This window comes from Sarcophilus harrisii, chromosome 2 (assembly GCF_902635505.1).
Source record: "Sarcophilus harrisii chromosome 2, mSarHar1.11, whole genome shotgun sequence".
Classification (NCBI taxonomy): domain Eukaryota; kingdom Metazoa; phylum Chordata; class Mammalia; order Dasyuromorphia; family Dasyuridae; genus Sarcophilus; species Sarcophilus harrisii.
Genome location: NC_045427.1, coordinates 568821598 through 568846791, shown reverse-complemented (window position 1 = coordinate 568846791; position 25194 = coordinate 568821598). Strand labels below are relative to the sequence as shown.

The window sequence follows — 25194 nt, the reverse complement described above, 5'->3', positions numbered from 1 at the left end:
TAAGTGACTTGCCCAAGGTCACTGACTGGATGTATCAATAGGATTTGAACCCAGGCCTTTTGGATTCCAGAAGCAGCTCACTATCCAGTACAATGTTTTCCTCCCTTTAAAGCAGTCTGCTTTATCATCTCTCTCTTCTGGAGGCAAATGAGAACATTGTAGGGACGGTTTCACATGATGTAGAGATGGATTTAGTTAGAGGCTACCTGCTCTACAAATATAAAATAAAATATTTCAATAGCCTAAGACTCTTCCTGATCTTTATCCAAGTGTTTTTTTTTTTTTTTTTTAAAGAGGAAATGAGTTTGAATCAATGGTTGGAAACATTGAGTTGTGAGTTTTCTGAATGGAGTTCCTTTACAAACCCTACTCCTATCCTTACCTAGAAAATGAGGACAATGACTTGGTCTGTGTAAGGTAATTATTGGGAGTTTCTGGAGAAAATCATCCCCTAGGATTTTGCAATCTTTCTTAGCAGTGCCAATTCTTGTCGACAGGCAGTAAGATCACTGTTGTTTTCCCCAGGTAGTCCATAAGATAGGTCACTGGTCAAAAAGATGTATAAGAACTTTGTATCAAGAAGTGGAAAGATTTTGGGGACTATGCAGCACGCTAGACTGTTCAGAACATCCAAAATAGAGTACTAATTATATATATGGCAACGATAATAGATGAGTAAAATCATGCAGATCTGGCCCAACATAAACTCATATTGTAAAAGACTTTCTACTTTTTCTACCCATAGCCAGTGGGTAGAGAGCTCTCCCCTATCAAAACCTGCCTCTTTAGAGAAGATCTGAAATTTACTCACATTTACAGGTAAATGATTGAGAAGACTAATAAACATGTTACCCCACCTTTAAGCTTGTTTACATTTCGACACACAAAACTTTCATCCAAAGGATGACATTTCAGGCATCTTTCAGGTCCTGGAAGAGACTGAGGGCCATTTTGGTATCCCTAAATTTCTATCACACACATAAATATGCTAAGATCTTGGTCATACAAGCTGTCAGAACCACTCTAAGCTATAAGGCAGAATTTTGATGCAAGGATTTGGGGAATAACAAATTTCAAATGGAACTTAATTCCTAAATTAACACTGAGAAGGGCGGATGCCACCAAGAGACAGTCAGACTGGGTTTAAAGTTTATATGCAAACTCCTCAAATTTAGTAACCCACTACTACTCCTTTCTCCATTTAATTTAGACATCTCCTCTTCCAAAGATATACACAAATCATTTCTAAATTCCTTGCTATCTGTTCTTCATAAACCATAGGCTTAGGCATGCAGGTACCTTCCTAAAGAAGTGATATCATATATTCTCCATTTTGCTTTCTGCCCTGCCAGATTTTAGTTTTTCAGACTTAAAAAAAAAAAAGAAAGAAAGAAAGAAAGAAAAAGAAGAGGCCGAAAAGCAAAGTTGAGTTAGATAACATACTCAGTTCTCTCTGGATCTGTCCCCTATTGAACACATCTGGGGGAAGCTAGAGATGGAAGGCATACAGTGTTGAACTGTGCTGGTCATACCTTCAGGAAAAGTCCAAGTAACTATCAGTGGACTTTTTGTGAGCAACAGATCAATACGAAGCTTCATATCAGCCAAGCTATTATTCACGCCAAAGGCGGTTGTTTGGATGAAGAGAAGGACTGAGTGCACAAGTTCACTGAATCATAGTACAGAGCTCTCCTTTTCGTTTTTTCCCCCCCTTTCTGTCGATGCCTTCATTATTTATGTAGGACAAGTAAAACACAGTGGGTTCAGGATGATGAAATATTTTTCTCTGTTGTCCCTGCCATGATTATACCAACATGGTTTTGTGTATATGTGTTTTCTTGGGTTTACACAAGACGTGACACCCAACCCGCCCCTGCCAACTGGCTCAACAGAGACCTTTACACTGGTAAGAGAAAAAGGCAGGGGGTAGTTAGCGGGGGAGCAGGGTGGTATTGTGCTGCCAACCATTGGCTCTCTTGGACATCTCACTGTAGACTTTTTCCAACTGAGTGAGCTTTTTGGTGATATTTTCCCCTCTGGACTCTAGAGCCTCATTGCTAAATTGAGGAACTATCACTGAGGCCCCTTAGGGGATCAGCTGTGCCTCTGGCTACTCTACAAGGGGTCCCCCAAGATAGTTTCAGAGTCTTATCTGAGAGCTTTGCTGAAAACAACTGCTCAACAGCCTGACCCATTTTTAAAAAGAGGAAGTCTCATCTGAAATCTTTATACCCACAAGATGAATACTACCTTCCCTGCTAGAGGGTCAGGTACTTTTTTTTTTTTTAAACAGTGTCTAACATGCTATACAAGTAACAAATTAGTAAAAACAAAACTATATACTTTAGTTCCACTGAAAAGAAGAGTATACTTTCCAGCCTCATCAGTACCACTAGATTGAGACCTATTAGCTCCAGAGGTTAAAAGCTGAAGATCAAGGGCCACAGAATGCAATTTATCCCCCACTTTCCCTTATGCTAGCCTCCCGGTGTGTAAATGTTCTCATGGAATATCACTGAGTAGGAGAGCCTAGATTGCTCTGTGCAAAATCAATCTTATATGGATTAAAGTACATATCCTATAGATGGTGACTCTATGTATCTCTATGTATACTCTATGTATCATACAAAGGATGAGGCATTATAACCTGAATATTATTTCTCATAAAGATCAGTGTGTTGAATTGGATTGAAGATCATCCCAAGAGTCAGAAGGGCTGGGTCTGAATTCTGCTTTGATACTAGTTTCTCCATGAGAACTGGGCCTGGTTTGTTTTTTCTATTTGAATCATCTTTGCCCAGCACATAGTAGGTGCTTAATGAATGCTTTTTGATTGTGTGACCACAAGTAAGGCAAAGGTCTAAGACTAATTAGCTAAGTTAGTAGGTGGGATATTACTTGGATTATGGTCAGAAAATGAAGAGGTTTCCCACATTTACATCAAAGCTCCTTGATATACTGCTGCATGTTACTTCTAATAAATTGAACAATTCAATTCAAAGTGAATAGCATTTATATGACCATCTTATACCTCTAGGGTTCCTTTAGTATCTCGATAGTAACAGAGCTTTAAGTCTTGGGAATGGGCAATGTTTGCATCTAGTTCTTTGTGAGTGACACTGGTGCCTTTGTGCCTTTTCAAGCATGGGAAGCAAAAAAATGTCCTTTAATCTGAGTTTTGTCTTCCATCTTCTCTCATCCTCTTTTTATTGTAGCTTATGCTCATATGACATGAGAGAAAGGTTCCAAAAAGTTAAGAGTTGTGGAAAGGTATCATGTAGAATCAGATTATTCCTTCTGGAAAGGATCTAAAAGGATATCCAGTTTAACTCATTTTACTTACAGAAAAGGAAACTGAGAAGAGAATGCCTTTCCCAGGCTATATAATTAACTAATAATAACAGAGCTGAAACTCGAACTCAATATTTCAGTTGGATGCTCAATATCTGAGATCACACAGCAAACCATTCTGCTACTCTGATGCTGTTTCACATCCCTGGGGGTAGCATTGCTCTACTCATGAACTGTCACTGTTTTGGGTCTTTTGGGTCCTTTGGGTCAGATCCCTTGAGTACAAGTGGGCTAAGCTGGTGAGGTAGAGGAAATCTTTAGATGCATCAGATCCCACTAGACAGTGGTTCTCTCACACCCTTTCCTCTCTCCCTCCCCCTTTCAGTAAGTTGCAGCAGTCAGAAAAAATGCCCTGGTCTTTGAACATAAATTGTTCTCTGATTTACCATGACGCAGCTTTTTATTCTTAGGCCCCCCAAAAGTATAGTACCTGCTGAAAGACAGATCAATTCGTTGATAGCAAGTCATAGTCAAAAAGTGGCCAAAAGGTCAAACTCAGAAAAGCATTGCTCCTGTTACCCATTATTGAAACATTATTTGCAATCAGCTATGGTCGACTACACAGAGACACCCTCCCATCACGCCTGGCCCCAGACAGCCTTCTAAACAAAAGCCTGCCTTTCAGATTTCAGCACTTACTTCATTTTAGACCATGTTGCTCTAAATACATGTTTGGGCAGAGCAGCAGACAATTGAGCAACAAGGCTGTATAGTACCACATTTCTCTGCAAACCAGCTTATGCTGCAGTCAGCAACACTGGCCTAGGTTTTCACACCTAACTCCTTCTTTCTCCTGGGAAACTGTGGCTAGAGAGCAGCATTCAAGGTCCCTCCTAGGCTAGTCCTCTAAGACAGAAAGACAAGGAAATTATGGCTTGGACCCGAATGAAAGTGGTTAATTCACAGCTACGTCAGGAAATGGACATATGTTAAATGACGGGAAATTTCATTACTTAAAATCAGGCTCCAAATTTCCTTCCCAACTCCATGAAGGATGCCCGCTATACAGGTTGCAAATTAAGAACAATTATTTTCCTCTCTTGCACTTGAATCTAACTTACAGCTAAAGTCATTTAAAGGGGTTAACATCTACCTTAATTAAATATTAAAGTGTGCCTGTACCTGCTGCTATTGTTGCCCCTTCGAATAAGATATAACCTATTTTTGACAAGTTTTCATCTTTCTCTGTGGAAGACGCTACATGAAACCAAATCAGTGGCAAAGAGGAGGGTAATGAATAATCTATTCCATATTCCAACAGTACCCAGAGCTCTGAGTGGAAAAAAAATATTCAGTCAGATGATAGCAAGAGGCTGCTGAGGTACCACATGACACAGCTAATGTTTAAATAATAATAATAAAAAAAACCGCGATAAACAAATCATTAGCCCTTAACAGTTGTTTAATGCAATTTGTTAATGAACGTAATGGTGGGGACTAATAATGAAAGAAAATAAAAACGTCTAAACAGGCGCCAAGTTGCCGGTGATGCGCAATTATTTCCTTGTCAAGTTTTTATGATTTAATGAGCTCCTCTGGGACTGACGGCTGTCAGTCAGTCGTGACTTTTTGACACCATTACAACTTCAAATACAGCAGCAGGCAGGCTGTTTTCCTCGGATTTGAAATACTGAAATGATCTGACAGTTTTAAAGAAAAGATGTGCAAAAAAAAAAAAAAAGAAGAAGAAGAAGAGGGAGAGAGAGAAGACAGTTTCTGTTTCTTTCTTTCTTTCTTTTTTTCTTTTCTTTCCTTTTTTTTTTCCATGGGGTAGGCAATCTTTGGATGCTGTTTGGTAATGAAAACCCAATCACTGAGGTCATTATCTGATGAGGTTTTTTGGACCGGGCAGGGTTTCTTCCTCTTTATTTCTTTACTTAATGATAACCCTCAATGGGTTTGCCCCGCATGGGATGGTCAGAGCTGCACAATTTTGTTCACCATTAATTTCTGCCTTTGAAGCTCGGGGCTCAGAAGCAGGAGCAAAGCAAACCCCCCACCAAGCTAGTTCCAAAATAAGACAATCCAGCCTGCCTTAAACAGAATAGCAAATGGCCTTCCAGCCCCGGGATGGGAACTGACGTCAGGCCCGCTGCATTTTTAGATATTTTCCCTCAATGTGGAGCATTTAAAACTCTTTAAAACTTAAGCGTCTTTAATTAAATTGCTTTTGATTTTGGATCAGGGTAACAGCGTTTTATTTATTCTGTCAGGGAAACGGTTTTAGTCTGCATGAATTTTACACAGTAATATACCGCACCCCCCTTTCTCCCATGCATCATTTCCAACAAAGGCAACCGACATTAGAAACATTCGACTCTTTGAGGCTTACATTTGTAAGTACTTAGAATCATTCACAGATCCAAGACCTGCTTCAAATTTGACAAGCTACTTCCGGCAAATGTGGGAATACCCAAATCTGGGGAGGGATGGGAGGTGAGGGAATATGCCCTCTGGAGGGTCCTTTTCTTCTCAATTTTTCCAACATCTATTCAAGGGTCATGTTGGGGGAGTTCAAGAGATCCTCCAAATCTACTTCATCCCAACTCTCCCTAGAGACAAACGGGCTTGCCTTACCACAGGGGGGTCATTACAGAAGGAAAGGGAGCTGGTGAGGCGTGTCTGTTCAACTTTGATACCCCTGCCAAAGTGCAGAAATGAAGTTTGGTCAACAGCACATACTGACAGTGACACGGGCAAAAGGCAACTAGTCCTTGAAAAGTTAGTACTCTATTCCCTCTCTCATAGCAGTGACTTTAACATGAATTATAGGTTTAAGGGAGATAATTTAGAGCTTAAAAATCTGGATTACAAAATTGATTGGGCTCACTTGGTGGATCCAGAAGCCACTGTGAGGTACTGGTGCATGCTTAGGTAACTAGATAAGTAGATGTATACTTTAAGATCAACAGATCTGAATGAACACTAGAAAGGACATGCTATTAGAGCCATACTATTAGCACTCCAAACAGAAAGGAGTGTTTTTAAAAAATGATTTCTACAACGTTTTTAGTGCTAACAGATTTTTGTAATCTGAATAAAAGATTCATGACCAGATGGATTCCTAAAGCTGATAGGAAAATTAACACAGGCTTCCATTCCTTCTCCAGGTCCCACTTCACTCCATCTTATTCCCTCACCATCATTCCCAAGGAGAGGCTGCAGCTTTATTTACACAATACTAAATGATTTATCGGAACATATGCATGCCCTAACCTGCTTAAATAAGTACCATTTCTCTGGTGAATTTCACCATCCTTGCATCCCTGCATTTCCTTTCTAAATGATAATAGTTCTCTTCTGAGTTAGTTTGGGGGGGAAAAAAAAAGGCAAATGATCCAGCCAGGTGACTGCTGGCCGGGCACACAAGTTATTAAACATTTTTATGAGAGACAACAGGTTTGATTTCCAGGACTCTGAAGCTTCCAAGTATATTCAAAGGCAGCCTAGGAAGCTGTAATAAAAACACCTTTTGCTTTGTGGCTGGGAAAAATACAACAACCTATCTCACAATCTTCGCTTGAACAACTTTAAGCCTGATTACAAATGAACTCATTTCAACCACAATCCCCAGGACTTCAGAAAAAGAAATTCAAAATCACAAATCAAATTACAAATCTGAACAAATATCCAATTCAGGAAGGTTTTGAGAATTATCGGTTAGTCAAACCATCAGCTAAACATTGACTCTCCCTGACCCCTCCTTTTCTGTATTCTATTATAATTCACTGTTTTCAAGGAGGCTAGTGGATGTTTCAGATAAAGTTTATTCAAGTCTTTCTTACTACAGAACATCATCATATTTATAATCACATTTGAAATTTCACACTAATGGAGTCATGTTCTCCCTCTTACTGAAATATTCATGTTCTCTTTACATACGGAAATGGATATGGAGAGAACCTTGTCAGACCTTTTACTTATACTAGGGGCTGCGCTTGGCAGCACAAATATTAAAACTGGAAAGATAGAGAGATGATTAAATTGGTCTGGAATGCCCAGGTCACAATTAAATGTTGTGCAAGGCCTCATCTTGCTAGGAAATATGAGGAAGTCTGAGCTCTTACGAAGCAAAGAAACCCGTCTCACAGCCAGTAATGAAAGTTGTAAAAAGTAGATATTAGGCAATTTTAGTAAAAATATATTCAATAGAAAAACAGGGAAAGCTGTAGGTCAATTTACTACACAGCCCACATTCTACAGCCTCCTTTACAATTAAGCCAGAGGTTTGCTCCTTTTTCCTTCTCCTTCTTCTCTCATGAACTGGATTGGTTCTTAAGAGAAACTCACTTTTTTCATCACCTGGTTTCTTCTTCACTTGTACATCTGGACACCACAGAAAGGCATATACAACAAGGGTTCTGACAAACAGAACAAGGGTTCTGACAACCAACACAAGCTGATGGAAGCATTAAATAACTCATATCTGTGTTCCCCTCCCTTTTTCCCCTATTCCTCCAATAATACCATCACCTCCCTCATCCCCAACAACTTGGCCTTTTCTGTTTTCATAGGTTAGAGAAGGAATTTGACAAATACTATTTTGATCATTCAGTGAAATTTTTTCAAGACAAATTAAGCTTCTCAAAAAATATCTCTGTGAAGACATCAGCAGGAGGAGAAATACCCCACATGCAATCAAGAATAGGAAACATCTTTTACACTCCTTGCACCAAAGTTGAACAGCGGCAAGAGTGGGGGAGAAGGGGACTCGGGCCTGTCAGTGCAAAGAGATGATTCATGTGACCACTTTGTCTTAATTACTCAGAACAAGGCGTGTGGTGCTGTATATCAGGGAAGAGCAGATACATTAGTGTCCTTTGACAGAAATAAAAATAGCCGTCAGGATGGTGAAGACCACGATGATTGCCAAGATAACCACCAAAATACGGTTTTGGATGATCCTACAAAAAAGAAAAAAAAAAACAGTAAAATCAATCAGAGAAACTGGAGCAACATTTGCCAAACCACACATAAAAGACAAACTTGTATAATCAAACAGTGAGGAGAAAATTGGTCCCTAGGTACCCATAAAAGATACACACACATGCGTGCGCGCGTGTGTGTATATGAGAAGAGATATGGGAGGATGTTCCTGAAGTCTATAGTTTGGGGACTTCACAATTTACAATACAAATGAATAACTTCATAATGATTTCCACGTTGCACCAAGTGATGAGCTGCAATGATGACACTCAGAAACACTTGCTGCAAGCTAAGTAATGCAAAAACTTTTCAGGGATCTGACTGCAATATAGTCTCTTAAGTGATCAAGGGACCCACATCATCTTCTCTTTTTAATCTAATATGTGAGACAAGGCTCATTTTTAACAGCGTTTCTTATTAAGGTAAAAGATTCCAAGGAAGCACATGTCAAGGAGATACTTACCTGTACAAAAATACCCAGGGAAAAGTATAAAAGAGAGTTGGGGGAAAAAAAGGATAGGGATAAAGAAGCAAGTGTCAAACTGTGAAGCTTATGTTGTAAAAGCCTCATCTGTCACTGGAGTGTCACACACGTTTCATTATGCTGGAAGGGAATGTTCCATTTGCTTGGTAGCAAAAAGATGGAAATGAGAAATAATAATAATAAAAAAGATTCTGGAAGTCCAAAAGCTGGGTATCACTCAGCATTTTTTGATAAAACCTTTATCCCCATGACTGCTAAATAGAAATAAATTGAGAGTTTACTAAACAATGATCAGGCAACAGAGAGAAGCTAAATCTAGATGAACAGAGACACACACATCCCAGTATGTCTGGAGAAAGCTTCTGATGAATTTATTTCATAATTTGCTATTTGGTTCTTAGAAATGGATCCCAGTATCATTTTATTTCCTGAAGATAGAAGGAACTTTGTCAGACATAGTCTGAGATACTCCCACATTACCTCAAAAAAATAGAAAAGTAGGTATTTAAATCTTCTTCTCTGTCTCCATCTCACAACACACACACACACAAGTCTTACCCTTTTCTAGATATGGTATTTTGAATATGGAGTTTCCACTTGAATATGAAGTCTAAATGAATCCTCAAATTTGAGAAAAACAAGAGTTTTTCCATGCAGTCCATAAATATATCTGCTTGTGTAGATTCAAAACTACATAGATTCAGGATGAATGAATGTGTTGTGTGCAACAATAAATTAAACTGCAGTTTTATACAAGTTCAACTCTCCCTTTTTCACCTCTGCCTCCCCCACAACAATTCTACTTCCACTCCCCCCCGCCCCAAGTAAATGGATGGATGAAAACTGTCACATCAGACAAACACACTCCCTTGTGACACTCTAAAAGGACTAGCTCTCTATCCTCCTGACAGGTTACAAAATGATCACATTTGCTGACACGTCTTCCGCAAAACTGCTTTAGTGCTTGTGTCCACTCTCCTCGCAGGAGATGAATGGCCTGTTTTGTCCTCATTTATCACTTAAAGCTCAGCCAAGATCTGTCTCGTTTATTTCTCCCTTCTCCACTAGAAAGGCTACGCCAAGACATTAATTCTTTGCGATGACAGCTAATTCAGACTTAACAGGACATATTTACTCAGCCAAAGGAAGGTATGAGGGATTCTTTCAAAAAAAAAAATGTTTTTTCATGCCATAGCAAAGGGAATATGCTTTTATAGATATTGATACATGCAAGTTTGGTGGCTTAAATTTTCAACTGGACTGGAATTCTTCTTTTTTCTTCTTTGGTACATGTGAATACACTTGGGAATACACTATTTCCCTTAGTCTCTGTGGGTAATGAGATCTCTGTTTTCCCAGAAAGTTACCATGTGGCTGGCTTGCAAAGGCAATCGGCAAAATTGGAACTCAGCAGTAAACTAGATTATAAGCATGAAAACGCTTTAAAATTCTGCCCTAAGTAATATACGGTAATAGGTCTCTTGTATAGTTTGGTTGACAACCATTTTATTTGTGGGTTGAAGGCCTCAAGGCATCCATGATGCTAATTTACACAGGATTAACTGTGGAGAAAACTTGTTTAATCTAAGGCATGTTTAGAAAAAATGCTTGCACAGGAATGCTTATATCCTCACTTCTTTCCTGGACTATTTAATTGGGTATCCTCATTTCCAGCCTCAAAGATTTCATCTAGAGAGTCCTCCTAAAGTCTCATATGTTTTAATTCATTTAGGGCACACCTGAATTGAAGATTATGTATTCTCTCTGTAGGTTTCAGAGACTCACAATGAGACAACAGAACACTCAGCATAAAACTATATATCTGTCGATTTGTACTTACTTCTATTAAAGAAAGAATAGAGGACATATAAATATCTGTCAATATCTATTATATGTGTATAATAGATATGGATACATATGTATTTCTCTAAATATACATATATATGTATACATACATACATATTTCATGGATCTGTGATTTTATCAGTATAGTTACTCCCTCCACTGACAGATCACTACCCTTCTATGATTTGGCAAATGATCCTTACAAAATGTAGGTCACAGTCCACCCATGCCATCCTACGTGTCTCTTATCCATGTCCTCCCGTAAATCCATTTTTTTTTGGGGGGGGGAGGTTCATCTAATATGCTTGAGAGCTTTTTCTAGATTCCTTGATGTTATACAAGTATCACAGCAGGATGGAGGCTGTTTATCTCTTTTCTCTTGTGACTTGACGGGCCTATTTCTTCTCCTGACCATAGGCTTCTTAGGTGATATCTTTTACTTGCATGTACAGCTGGTAATGTGCTGCCCCTTATTTCCATGCATCTCTCTCCATTCCTTTTTTGGTGATCCCAAATTTTGTCTCCTTGGATGGTGTTCTAATTAATGGCTTGTAATCATACAAAATCTGGGTAGCCTAGAGGAGCAGCCAGGTGACACAGCAGATAGAATACTGGGCCTGGAGTCAAAAAGACCAGTTAGAATCTGACCTCAGACACTTATAGGCTGTGTAATTTCAAGCAAGTCAGTTCACCTCTGTCTGCATAAAACTGGAGAAGAAAAAGGCAAACCACTCTAGTGTCTTTACCAAGAAAATCCTTGGACAGTTGGTCTGTGGGGATCACAAAGATTCAGACAGGAGTGAAGGACAAGAAGTAATAGCACATCAGTGGAAGGACCTCGAGTGTTAAGAAGCATTGGATATTATTTTAGGGAGAAGTTTGCAAAGCATTACACAATTTACTGGACGCTGTCTAGCAAACTATATTCATTTATTCAGTTCTAGGCTCAGCTTTTTGTCCATTTGCAATATCTATTCAAGACATATGTAATGATGGGCCATCTCTATGGACTTTCCATTCAACTTATCTCATAGTTTGGAGAGCAGATAGTCATTTGTTTTTTTCTGGCACTGCTACACTGGGCAAACACTTAAGTGATTATGGTTCTTATTTACAGGAAGGTCTAGCATGTAACACAATGTCATAACAAACAGTAGTATCTTGATTACCTGCATGAATAGGGAAATCCCTTTTCTGTACTCTAACCTGGATATTTTTTAGGCAGGCAAATGTATTTTTTTCTAATACAACTTTTTTTTTTTTTTTTTGGGGGGGGGGGCAAGGCAATTGGGGTTAAGTGATTTTTCCAGGATCACACAGTTAAGGGCTAAGTGTTTGAGGCTGGATTTGAATTGATATCCTCCCTGGCTCTTCAGGGCCAATGCTCTATTGTGCCATCTAGCTGCCCCTCCCCTCAGCACAGCAAATACTTTTGAAGGACCATCCAGCTCTCTGTTTTAAGTCTCATTTGGTGTTAATAATAAGAGAATTATTAAACAACATTAACTCTGTTGTTGTGTCTATCAAGGAATAAAACTGGTTTTATGGAGATCCCTCGCTGGAGGAAAAGTCTTTGTTCTGGCTTTCTACTCTGCTAAATAAAATGTTACCAAAAAAAAAAAAAAAAAAAAAAAAAAAAAAAAAAGCCAAAACAACCCAGTCCCCCTATCCCCCCAAAATGATATGCACAATCAGATCTTCTTTTATCTTCATCTCTAAATCAAGTGTGTGACTGTAAAGATGTAGTATGCTATAGAATATAATTTGTGGAGGCTTTCCTATATTTCTCTGATATTGTTGCTAAAGATGACATTGATATGGTGTAAATAAGTCTCAAGATGATTCTGCAGAATGGAGGAAAAAAGGCATATAGATGATTATTATTGATGTTTTGATAAACTTTTGGGCAATATTAACACAAGACTTTTTTCCCCAATCTTCTGGCATCATCCTTTCTTTCAGATAAGGGAAGCAGCATAGTATAGTGGAAAAAATAAATTTGCTTGGAATTGAGATTGGAATCCTACATCTGATGCTTACCTACTGCCTGGATTATTTGCGCATGTCACAACTTCTGTGTGTCTCCATTTCATCATAGCTGGAAGGATGAAGATGGGCAAGATGTGTGCCTTCCAGCTCTAAATCTATAATCCTAAAATATCTTGAGAATTTATTCCTTGATACCTTCCAAGTGATGTCAATTCAGGTCAACATTTATTAAGTGTTTATTATATTCAAACCATAGTGCTAAGTACTAAGGATATGAAGGTAAAAATAAAAACTAGTTTTTCCTCTCAAAGAGCTCCCAGACTAGGGAGGAAGTTGGCTCCTGTATCAACTTTCTCTATATATATTGTCTAGTCCAGGTGCTCTTTTCCATATTTTTTAAATCCTCCCTTCTTTCTACAATTCCTTCTTCCCTCTCTCCTTTCTTTCCTTTCCTTTCTTCTTTTCTTCCTGCTTTCCTTTCTCCTTTCCTCCTTCCTCTCATTCTTTTCTTCTTTCTTTCCTTCCTTGCTCCCTTCTCTTATTCATTTTTCCTTCCTCCCTCAACCAGCACATCAGGTTCTGTGATATAGAGTCCAAATATACTAACTCCAATGACATCAATGGATATAGTAGATTGTTATAGAAATCTTGACACGTCATACATTTTGAAATTTATATTCTAGGAATCTGTAAGGGAGAGCCAGGATTCTTATGTGCAATTACTAGCTCTGCTACTTACTATGTATTTGAGTTGGAGCAAGCCACTTCACTTTTCTATATCTTAGTTTTCCCAATGAGAAGGTCAAAATGGATTCATTCATTTATCCAAACATTTATTAAGCACCTATTGTGGATAGAGCCCCTGCACAATGGTGGTGGTGGTGGGAGAGGTATAAGATAAAAAAGATAAGTCAAGATCTCTTGCCTTTATGCAATCTAGATTCTTTTCAGTGAGATAAAATACAAACATACAAAGTATTGCATTATTCATTAGACAATTAAAAGCATTGTTTATTAGAGAGAAATAAAACAAAAAATAACTTTGTTTAATAATTCTTTTATTAGTGAGGGGCCAAGATGAAGGTATTTCCCCAACTTAGGGCATCAGGGAAAGAGGATAGAAGATGTGACATTTGATTTGAGTTGGGCCTTAAAAGTGGATGACTAGGGGTAGCTACGTAGTGCAGTGGATAGAGTACCAGTCCTGAAGTCAGGAGGACCTGAGTTCAAATCTGGTCTCAGATACTTAACACTTCCTAGCTGTGTGACCCTGGGCAAGTCACTTAACCCCAATTGCCTCAGGAAAAAAAAAAAAAAAAAGGTGGGGAATGACTAGATGACCTCAAAGTTGCTTCAAACTTGATCATTTTATGGTTCTAAAAGAAGACCATATTAAAAAGAAGGAAGTAAACCAGAAAATGATGAATGCAACTAATTGGGAGGCCAGCTTGTATTAGTCAAGACCAGAAGAAATAATCTTTTTTTTTTCTTTTTTAAGTGAAGGGAGGGGGCATTTACATTTAATTTTAAACTAAAGACTGGCAAATATGTGGAGATAATGGAATGTCAAGAAGAGATCATGAGTTAAAGCAGAAATACATGATGGAGTTTTGATTCGGGTCAGAGTTGTCCTCCAAGATGACCTTGGATATTAATAGCTTAAGCGAGGAGCAGCCCTTCTGAAGGAAGCAAAACTGAGAATGGAGGGATCCTCAAAGAAAAAGAATAGTCTGACCAGCTTGGAGTCTGGAACAATGGTTGGCATTGGCAGGGCCCATCTGTAACAAAGCCCACAGTACGGTCACAGCCAGACACTGCCAGTGGGTATTGCTGTAGGCAAAGCAGAAAGACATCTAGAATGGAGAGGCTGAAAAAGGGGCTTCCCTGCATGTTGAGAAAGTGAAAGTCTGAGGAGGAAAATCCAAAATGACTGAGTCTCTATCTTAGGGAAGGGAGGAAGAACCTAAAATTCAACCAGATATTTTGAAAGAGGAGCTCCAACATACCAATCCTCTTCCCCCCTTTGAAAATGCAAAGTATGTTTACCAAGTAAATAATTTAAGAAAGAATATATACTTGAAAGAAGACACCCATTGAAACAGCCAGGCTAAACTGCCTCAAGGCAAAAGTTGGTGCATTTGCATGTTGCATTCTATTAAGTTAGCTCACTGTAGCTTTAAAAGAACGCAGAATCAAATTAAAAGGAATGTGTGACTGAAACATCAAGGATTCTCCAAGTTTACATTATGAATCACAGTGCTGTTGATACAAGATGAATTAACCATTTACTTTGAGGTAGCGCTCACTGAGTCTTGTGGAAAATACTGATCTCCGTGTGGAACTGTGGAATCTTTTCATTGCTATACTCTCTTCCCTACCTAAAAAACAAGCTTATGTTGCTGCTAAAAGACCTGCTCTGGTTTGGGAAGTTCAGTACTGAAGAAGCTACAGCAGGAGCTATCAATTCTGCCTCTGGGAGTCCTACTTGTCTTAGGAACCTGAGAACCCATTATTCTTTCCAAATCTGGCAAGCATACCCTTCCTTTTTTTGTCTTTGAAAACAAGGATATTTCCTCTTTGTTTGAAAAGCCTTGACCTTCTTCCCTGATATGTTTGGTAATAACACCTAACCTTTGACAGTAGAGTGTCCAAAGCTCCCCTCAGACGCATCTGTGTACTGATAAACCAGGTACTTGGACATTCATTTGCTTTCAGCAAATCACTCCCCTTCCTCCACATCCCTTGGTCCTAAAATCAAGTCTCCTTTCTAAAAATATGCCTTCTTCTGACTTGGAGGCCTTCCATCCTCCAAGATATCCTCTATCTCAAAACTCAAAATTCAAAACACTTTTTTATCCATGGACAAAGCCTGCCTCATTCTTTTCTTCCTGAGTTAGAAATACTATTTGTAGACAAGAAGCTATTCTAGCAAAGGCTTATTATCAAGCTTACATTAAGGATGCCAGCAGTGTCTAAATCCTTTTACAAGCTTGCATTCATTAGCTGCAGAGTGCACGACATCTATGCAGGTTCAATGCAATGTCTTGTACATGCCTTCCTGTCTGACTGACCAGCATTGAATAATGATGGCTTGCCATTTAGGGTCTGACAGCACCGTAGCGATTATCATGAAAATGAGCAATCCTGGGGACAGGTTATAAGCTTTGGGGCAAAGGAGTCAGTACACATTCCTCTCTGGATGCTTACCTAAAAAGAAACATTATCTAGGTTCCAAACAAACTCAACAACGGGCATTGGTATATCCACCATCAATCAGATTCACACACTGATTTCAATTCAGAATTGTCAAAGTAAGGCTTCGGCATGATTGCTGTGCCGATTCCAATGTGCAGTACTTGCAAATATGTTGGCAAGATCTTCCATGACTTTATGGTTCAGATGGGGCTGTTCACAAAGCAATCATCAAAATCAATGAGATGCTGTGGGGATGGAATGAAGTTCTTTAAATTTAGTCAACTGAGACCTGAGATGAAAATGAACACAATAGTTTCCTTTTAGATAATACAATGCTCACTCTTGCCAGGACCCAAGATGAAAATGAATATAATAATTTCCTTTTAGATAATACAGTGCTCATCCTTGCAGGGAATATCTATCTATCTATCTATCTATCTATCTATCTATCTATCTATTACCTACTCCCAGGACAGCATGGTAGTTATTATGCTTTAATTTTATCTCTGATTAGGTTAGATTCACAAGACAGAATAGTCAGCTATAGCAATCTAGTGTTTGACAAACCCAAAGATCCTAATTTTTGGGATAAGAATTCATTATTTGACAAAAACTGCTAGGATAACTGGAGATTAGTATGGCAAAAATTAGGCATGGACCCACACTTAACACCGTATACGAAGATAAAATCAAAATAGGTGCATGATTTAGACATAAAGAACGAGATGATAAAAAAGTTGGAGGAACATAAGATAGTTTATCTCTCAGACTTGTGGAGGAGGAAGAAATTTGTGACTAAAGACGAACTAGACACAATTATTGATCACAAAGTAGAAAATTTTGATTACATCAAATTAAAAAGCTTCTGTACAAACAAAACTAATGCAAGCAAGATTAGAAGGGAAGCAACAAACTGGGAAAACATCAGAACTAAGGTTCTGATAAAGGCCTCATTTCCAAAATATATAGAGAACTGACTCTAATTTATAAGAAACCAAGCCATTCTCCAATTGACAAATGGTCAAAGGATATGAACAGACAATTTTCAGATGATAAAATTGAAATTATTACCACTCATATGAAAGAGTGTTCCAAATCATTATTAATCAGAGAAATGCAAATTAAGACAACTCTGAGATACCACTACACACCAGGTTTGATACCTGAGATACCACTACACACCAGATTGACTAAGATGACAGGAAAAAATAATGATGATTGTTGGAGGGGATGCAGGAAAACTGGGACACTGATACATTGTTGGTGGAGTTGTGAACGAATCCAACCATTCTGGAGAGCAATCTGGAATTATGCCCCAAAAGTTATCAAACTGTGCATACCCTTTGATCCAGCAAGTGTTTCTACTGGGCTTATACCCCAAGGAGATACTAAAGAAGGGAAAGGGACCAGTATGTGCCAAAATGTTTGTGGCAGCCCTGTTTGTAGTGGCTAGAAACTGGAAAATGAATGGATGCCCATCAATTGGAGAATGGTTGGGTAAATTGTGGTATATGAATGTTATGGAACATTATTGTTCTGTAAGAAATGATCAGCAGGACGAATACAGAGAGGCTTGGAGAGAATTACATGAACTGATGCTAAGTGAAATGAGCAGAACCAAGAGATCATTATATACGTCAACAACGATACCGTATGAAGATGTAATCTGATGGAAGTGGATTTCTTTGACAAAGAGACCTAATTCAGTTTCAGTTGATCAATGATGGACAGAAGCAGCTACACCCAAAGAAAAAAACACTGGGAAATGAATGTAAACTGTTTGCATTTTTGTTTTTCTTCCCGGGTTATTTTTATCTTTTGAATCCAATTCTCTCTGTGCAACAAGAAAACTGTTTGGATCTGCACACATACATTGTATCTAGGATATACTATGACATATTCAACATATATAGGACTGCTTGCCATCTAGGGGAGGGGGTAGAGGGTAGGAGGGAAAAAACGCAACAGAAGTGAGTGCAAGGGATAATGTTGTAAAAAAAATTACCCTGGCATGGGTTCTGTCAATAAAAAGTTACTATAATAATAAAAAAATTATCTCTGATTATATCTAGTATTTTTGCATAGATTCACATCTTCAAACTCAGTGAGTCCTTTCATGTCATCATTATCCTAGAAAGGGAGTGTGACATAGTAGAATAACTCTTAGCTTTTGCCTGGCGAGGTAGCACTGACACTTACTGGTGGTAGGGTCACCTTGGGTAAGTGCTTGAGTCTTTGGGACCTAGATCTTCACTTTTAACATAAGGAAGTAGGAGAAGTTGATCTCTTGGGCTCCCTTCATCTCTGAAGGTCTAAGTCTTCTCTAAAGCAATGAGAAAAGGGACAATGTCCTATGTGTTTTTGGGTCTTTGTTTTCTTATAACAGGGCTTGGCACATAGAAAATACATTAGAAATTCTTGGCAATGAATGGATAGTTTTCTATCTTACATCTGACTTCTTTGGGGGCTATCATTTATATAGCTATTTCATGTTTACAATTGCACTTTATATATATATATATATATATATATGTGTGTGTGTGTGTGTGTGTATATCTATGTAATTATTTGATTTGATCCAGTACATTATTTTCTTTGATGCTAAGGAGATAAATGGGTTTGATAGGCAGGGTACAAAGGCTTGATGACTTGCTAAAGGCCACATAATTATTAAGTAGTAGCAGAACTGGGACATGAATCCAAGTCTTCTGACTCCAAAGTCCAGAATTGTTTCTTATATTCATCCAGCTGGGGCTGGGCTTGCCCAGGTGGAATGAGAAGCAGCCCAAGTGGGTGATTTGAAAGGAGCTGAAAGGTCTCTGGCAGGCGATCACTGAAATTCCCACATTACTCATGCCTTTGGGTTATGACACCAAAGGAACTGTCAAAATGCAAATGTTACCATAGCTCTTATTAAGCCATTAATTAATCATTAATATCTAGCTCAAATTAGTTCATCAGGTTAGGTTAGGGCTCCGTGGGAATGGGATACAGGGCAGAATTTTGATGTTCACCCACCTGAAAAAGGTCCCAGAGTCGGGGACTGTGAGCAGGCAGATTGAGGACACTTGGCTCCCAAAAAGAGGAAACAAAGCAAGCAGTGAAAGAAGAGCAAAGGGAACAGGCAAACTCCAACTAGTTTCCAAATTTGTGGAGAGCTCTCCCTCTCCCTATGTGGACTGCAATTCCACTTTTTACAGAATAAAGACATGCTTAGTCCCTGCCCTCTAGGAGCTTACTGGATTGAAAGGAAAAATCAGAATAACAAGGGAACAACTAAGGTTATAATTATAGTCATTCTAATAATAAGGCAATTTGTTTTGTGCCCATAATCCTGGATTTTCTGCAGTGTGACCTGGAGCAAGTCACTCCACAACACTCAGAGTTTGTTTCCTCCTCAATAAAATGAGCCACTCACCTACCCACAGGGGAAGGAGGATTAACTAATTAAAGATTATAAAGCATTTTGAAAAGGCAAAGCCCTTTTAATACATATACTAATACCACTCTCAGAGAGGGCTGAAAAGAAAATGCCAGCTCAGGAATGGTAAGAGTCACAAGCCCTCTCAGGCTCAGGCCCAGGGAAAGCAATCAGAGTGTTTTATTTGTAGTGCTTAGTTGGGGGTGCCGAGCTGGCCCTTACTTCTGCTGGGCGGGATACTCCCTCCCACAGACTGGCATCTGAGCTTGGAACTGGAGGAGTCTCCCCAACAGGGCTGAATTTTCTCCCCAAGGTGGTAATAGCTACATCAAACAGGGGAGAAGAGGAGTCCTATTGGTTGGAATTGATGATACCTTTTCAATCTGGGAAGGCAGCCAAGGAAGACCTGTCAGAGACCACTCCTAAGTCTGATAGGTTTTGATCAGGAATGTGTCATTCCATTATTCTGTACATTGCCAAATGTGTATTTCACATTTCAGTGCAGGTGCCATGGCTACTGTCGCCATCGGAGATGGATTTGCAAGTAGGGTGGCTTTGGAAAAAGCTTCTTCACAGGATGGCCTTCAGCATTGCATTCTGGTGGGCTGACCCAATCAAAGATCTTAGAAGCTGCTTATGGATTAGGGATTTATAAATTTATGGAATGTTACAAATGGAAATGATCTTAGAAACTGTCTAGTCCAATTCCCTCATTTTTTCAGGGAAGAAACCGAGAACCATCAAGGAGAAATCATATAACTACATAATGACAAAGCTAAATAAGGAATCAAGGTTTTTTGTTTTTAGCCCAACACTTTTTTTTTTTTTTTGCCACATATACCACAATACATTGATCATATTTCCTTGTTTTCAAGCTGTTCTTTAAAATGTAGTTGCCTTTGTGAATATATAACAGTTTGGAAGAAAAACTAAAAGTAGATTAGGAAAGATTCCACTGATTAGCTTACCACCAATTGATCCTCTATTTATTAAGTACCTATTAACATAGAAGGCATCACCAGATATCATTCATTCTCTTGGTGGTTGAGGACCATCAAACATACTAAATCTCCTTTTCCATGTAGAAAGGTAATTGCCAAAGACAATCCATTTCAAAATTTAATAGCTCTTCTTGTCAAGAAGTAACAGGAGTGAGTTAGGCTTGATATAAAGAAGTTTCTGAGTGAGTATGCATAACAAAAGGGATTTAGGAAGAATGGGTAGTTATTACCTTTGTGGAGGATTGGAAGTGGCATCTGGACTTATGATTTAATTAAGGTGAAAAATTTTTACTATAGAAGTTCCCTCCTCTGATATAAATGGGCAATTCATCTGTAATGTATAGTCTTAAAGGCTTGTTCAAGGTATCATTCTATTAGGCTATTCCTTTTTTTTAAAATAAAAATTTCTTTTGAAAATTTACTTTAAAATTAAAACATTTCTAATCATATGAAAAGATGCTCTAAATCACTATTGATCAGAGAAAGGCAAATTAAGACAACTCTGAGATACCACTACACACTTGTCAGATTGGCTAAGATGACAGGAAAAGATAATGCTGAACGTTGGAGGGGATGTGGAACACTGATAACATTGTTGGTGGAACTGTGAATGGATCCAACCATCCTGGAGAGCAATTTGGAACTACGCTCAAAAAGTTATCAAACTGTATAAACCCTTTGATCCAGCAGTATTACTACTGGGTCTGTGTCCCACAGAAATCTTAAAGGAGGGAAAGGGACCCACATGTACAAAAATGTTTGTGGTAGGCCCTTTTCGTTGTGGCAAGAAACTGGAAACTTGAGTGGATGCCCATCAATTGGAGAATGGTTGAATAAGTTATGGTATATATGAATGGTATGGAATATTATTGTTCTGTAAGAAACGACCAGCAGGATGATTTCAAAGAGGCCTGGGGAGATTTACATGAACTAATGCTGAGTGAAATGAGCAGAACCAGGAGATCATTGTACGTGGTAACAAGAAGACTGTATGATGATCAATCCTGATAGATGTGGCTATTCTCAACAATGAGATGATTGATGCCTGTTCCAATAATCTTGTGATGAAAAGAGCCATATATACTCTGAGAAGGGACTGTGGAGAAATGAATGTGGATCACAATATAACATTCTCACTCTTTTTGTTGTTGTTTGCTTGCATTTTGTTTTCTTACTCATTTTCTTTCCTTTTTGATATGATTTTTCTTATGCAGCAAGAGAATTGTATAAATATGTACACATACTGGATTTAACATATATTTTAACACATATAACATATATTGGGTTGCTTGCCATCTAGAGGAGGGGGTGTGGGGAAGGAGGGGAAAATCTGAAACACAAGGCTATGCAAGAGTCAATGTTGAAAAATTATCTGTGAATATGTTTTGAAATTAAAAAGCTTTAAAAATTAAAAGAAAATTTACTTTAATCTGCAATGATTTATAACATAAGATTAATATTGATAAGAAATTCATGGAAGGTCCTTAAGCAGAGGCCAGGGAATGATTTCTCAGTGATGTAAAGGATTCTTATTTATGTATATGTTGGACTAAAAACCTTTGTAGTGCTCTCCTAATCTATATAATCACAGTTTTAGATTTTTAGATCTGGGAGAAACAAATCTCTAGGGATTCATAGTATAAACTCTCATTTTACAGATAAAGAAATCAAGGCCTAAAGAATTTAAGTCACTTGCCCAAGGACAGACAGATTATATAAGTAGCAGAGGTCAGATTCAAACCCTGGACCTCTGAATACAGATCCAGCATTCTTTTGGCTGTATCACAATGCTAAATACAGTTCAATGTTTGAATACAGTTTTCACTGAATTATTAGAACCAGTGCTAAATTCAGTGCTTTATTTTAATCTCAAGTCAAACAACTCTAGAGGATTATCCATATATCTGTCCACTTCCTTGGGATGCAAACTGGTTTTTTTAAATGCCTGGGCTGGAAGTATTACTCTGATGTCATTGAAACCCTGAAAAATATTCTGGAATTATGAAAAAAAATTGCCAGTTGATTAGCTCTATTAAGGTCAGAAAGTATGTCTCATTCTTTGATTCTCTCCCAGTAATCAGTAGATTCTTATAATTTGTTGAATTGAACTGAGTAGTTGAAACCAACTTAGTTGAGGTTGAAAAGTCCCTGAAGTGAGTTTTATATATTTATATATTCACTTCAAAGATGTGTAATTTAGTTGATGTGGGCACTCCCTCTACTGTAAGGGATTTCAAGCCCTCTATAATTTAGTTTCTGAGTGTCTATGGCCCAAAAATTCATTTCCTTATAGCTGACTTGCTATGAGGCTCCTGAATCTTGGACAACAGGACAGAATGTCAGGAAGAATATACCCAGAGTCTTGATGGCTTAGTAAGACCTGCATTATGGCATCAGGGTAAGCTCTCTGTGGAGGAAGAGATGAAACATATACTTATAATTTTCAATTAAGTAGCATGTTTCACCTGCATTCTTCAGTCTCTATGTTCTTTGAATATTGCTGGTGATTTCATTAAACTATTCTAGCTTAACTCAAAGGTATCAACTGGTCTTCACTCAAAATACTATAAAAGAACAATAATATTCTTTTCTAAATCTATTTCTGAAGCACCTGCAGACAGGTTTTCCAACTTAATTCCCTGTAATTTTGGCATGTTGTGTTTCTGCAAGTATATATGATTTAAAGTATATTACAACAGCTAAAGGTATTGAGGAAAAAATAGATAGATGGAACAGGATTTAATAATTTGAATTCTTTTAGTATAGTAATATCCAATTGGACAGTATTGGACAGATAAAAAGACAACAGAATACAGCCTCAATCCTTTGTTAGTTAAGTAACCTTGGGAAAAGACAAGTGAATTTACCCAACCATAAAATGGTTATAATTATATTGATCCCAAATTTCCTCACATTTTCTGTAAACACATGACATTGTTACGGTGGCAAAAAGTATGTGTTCTCCAAGTTCTAACGTCATCCTGACCCAGAAAACCATACTTAGGGCAATGGCTACACACTGGGTGAATACCCAAGGAACATCAACTGGATTGAACTGGTCAGACGTTACAAAGAAAATGAAACTGGTTATGTCGATCAGTGATACACAGAGCACAGGGCTTGTCAGCCAGACCTTCCAGGGGTCTTTTGCCTTTGGGCAGCCTAAGTCATAGCATTCTTCTCCCTGACATCTTGCCTCTCTGGGATTTAAGGTTTAAAAAAAGATTGCCAAGAAAACTACAAGACAATGTCATTGTGGAGCTCCCATTCTGCAACGAATATGGCTTCCAGATTCCCTACACAAAAATTGGACAATGAAACTGAAGCATCATGATAAGAAAAGGCTCCCAAATCACTGTATCATTCATTTCACCATGCCTTGACTCACTTGTTGTTACTCACCAAATTAGTGGTAATTTAATAACACAGTTGTGGCTAGGGGATGCACGTTCCTTCTACCTCACCCCAGGGGTAGTAGTAGATCTTTGTTCAGAGCATTTAAAACAATTGCCTTAACGAGGCTGACCTCTTTTGTAAAAGCTGAAGGCATCCACAGTCAACATTTCTGCAAAAATGCTAGCTAGATAGTTACTAGGGCCACAGCCCTCCTTGAATGATAGCAAAGCATATTTGTGTGTGTATATATTTGGTTTTCAGACACTATAAAGAAAAGAAAACAATCAGAGCTGAGGCCATTTCTGAGATGGCTCTAAAAGGACCTACTCAGAGATGGATAAAAATAATGAGAATCTTTCTGTCAGGAAAGATTTAGAAAATATCACTGGCATTATTAAAATTTAATTTTTTACTCGGCTTTTTGGTTCCCCTTTCCCAGTGATAATGAGCGGGACTGCACACCTACCTCCACATAGCTAGTACTTGTTTTGTGCAATAAATTCAGCCTTCCAGTCTGAAGACATTTCAGACAACAGTTTTGACTGCTATAGGCTTATTTTTCAACCTGTGCTGTGCTTTGAGTCTTCCTATAAAAACCAGTTCATGAGATAATTTTCCACAAGGCCAGTGGAACTAATAAAAATCAATTTTTGCCGAACTGGTTCAGAGAAATCCTGGGAATAGCCAAGGCAGAACAGCAAAAAAGAAGAAGGGAAAAAAAAAGATCAATGTATTCACTTAATGGTTTACCTGATAAAGAACTATCAAATTAGCTGACAGGAGATACTCCACTGTAGTCATTTTCTTTTCAGCTTGTACAGTTCATCTAATTTTAAGGGGCCAGGGAAATATCTTTTCTTTCCAATGGTTGGAGACATTCCAGTATTAGAATTTTCTTTGGTGTCTGGATGGTTGGTGAAAAAAGAGAGGATGGCAACCCTAAGTTAAAAGGGTAGTATCTATCTATCTAGGGCTTTCAAAGCTCTGTTAAATTAAGTCATCATTCCCATTTTACAATGTGTACAGTTGGGTTTTATGGAAATGTTTTGGGGTAATCGTATAATAAGGCAATATCTGGGCTAGAAATTGATCTGAGGATGTCATTTCTTTGAGGCTTCAAATTAGTCTTCTGGGAGCAATTGGGGGATAGTAGCCAAAAATACTGGGCTTAAAGTCAGAGGATCTGTGCTGGAATTCTGGCTCTCCTAATCCCCTAGCTGTGGGACCTTAGGCAAGTCACTCCCTCTTAGAGGGAAAAATTGGCTTTTATTTGGATTCACAATTTTGGCCCCTCAGGACAAAACTGACTAGGGTCAAGGTGAGCAAAGTATGTAAAGGGCAAGCAACATGAAAGAAACTGTTAAATCAAATTTTTTTATTTTTATTTTTTGCAAAACAATTGAGGTTAAATGACTTGCCTAGTCACTTGGCTAATAACATATATCTCATAAGTGTTAAGTGTCTAAGGCTAGATTTGAACTCAAGTCCTCCTGACTCCAGGATGGATGCTCTATCCACTTCACCATCTAGCTCCGCCAAATCAGTTTTTAAAGACAAATTTAGTTGGAAGAGACTGGACGATATTA

At 38.3% G+C, this 25194-nt stretch overlaps 1 protein-coding gene across 4 annotated transcripts in view; it reads right to left on the bottom strand.

Annotated features, from left to right (window-relative positions):
* Positions 1–247: 247 nt before the first annotated feature.
* Positions 248–25194, bottom strand: part of VTI1A (vesicle transport through interaction with t-SNAREs 1A) — a 425564-nt gene continuing 400617 nt past the window's right edge. For 2 of the 4 annotated variants that reach the window (XM_012541166.3, XM_031955858.1), the window contains one exon: positions 248–8255. In XM_012541166.3, the coding sequence (XP_012396620.1) occupies positions 8162–8255 (94 nt within the window). In that variant the 3' untranslated portion in view covers positions 248–8161. The remainder of the gene's footprint in view (positions 8256–25194) is intronic. The other 2 variants (XM_003755364.4, XM_031955859.1) reach the window with 1 other exon arrangement.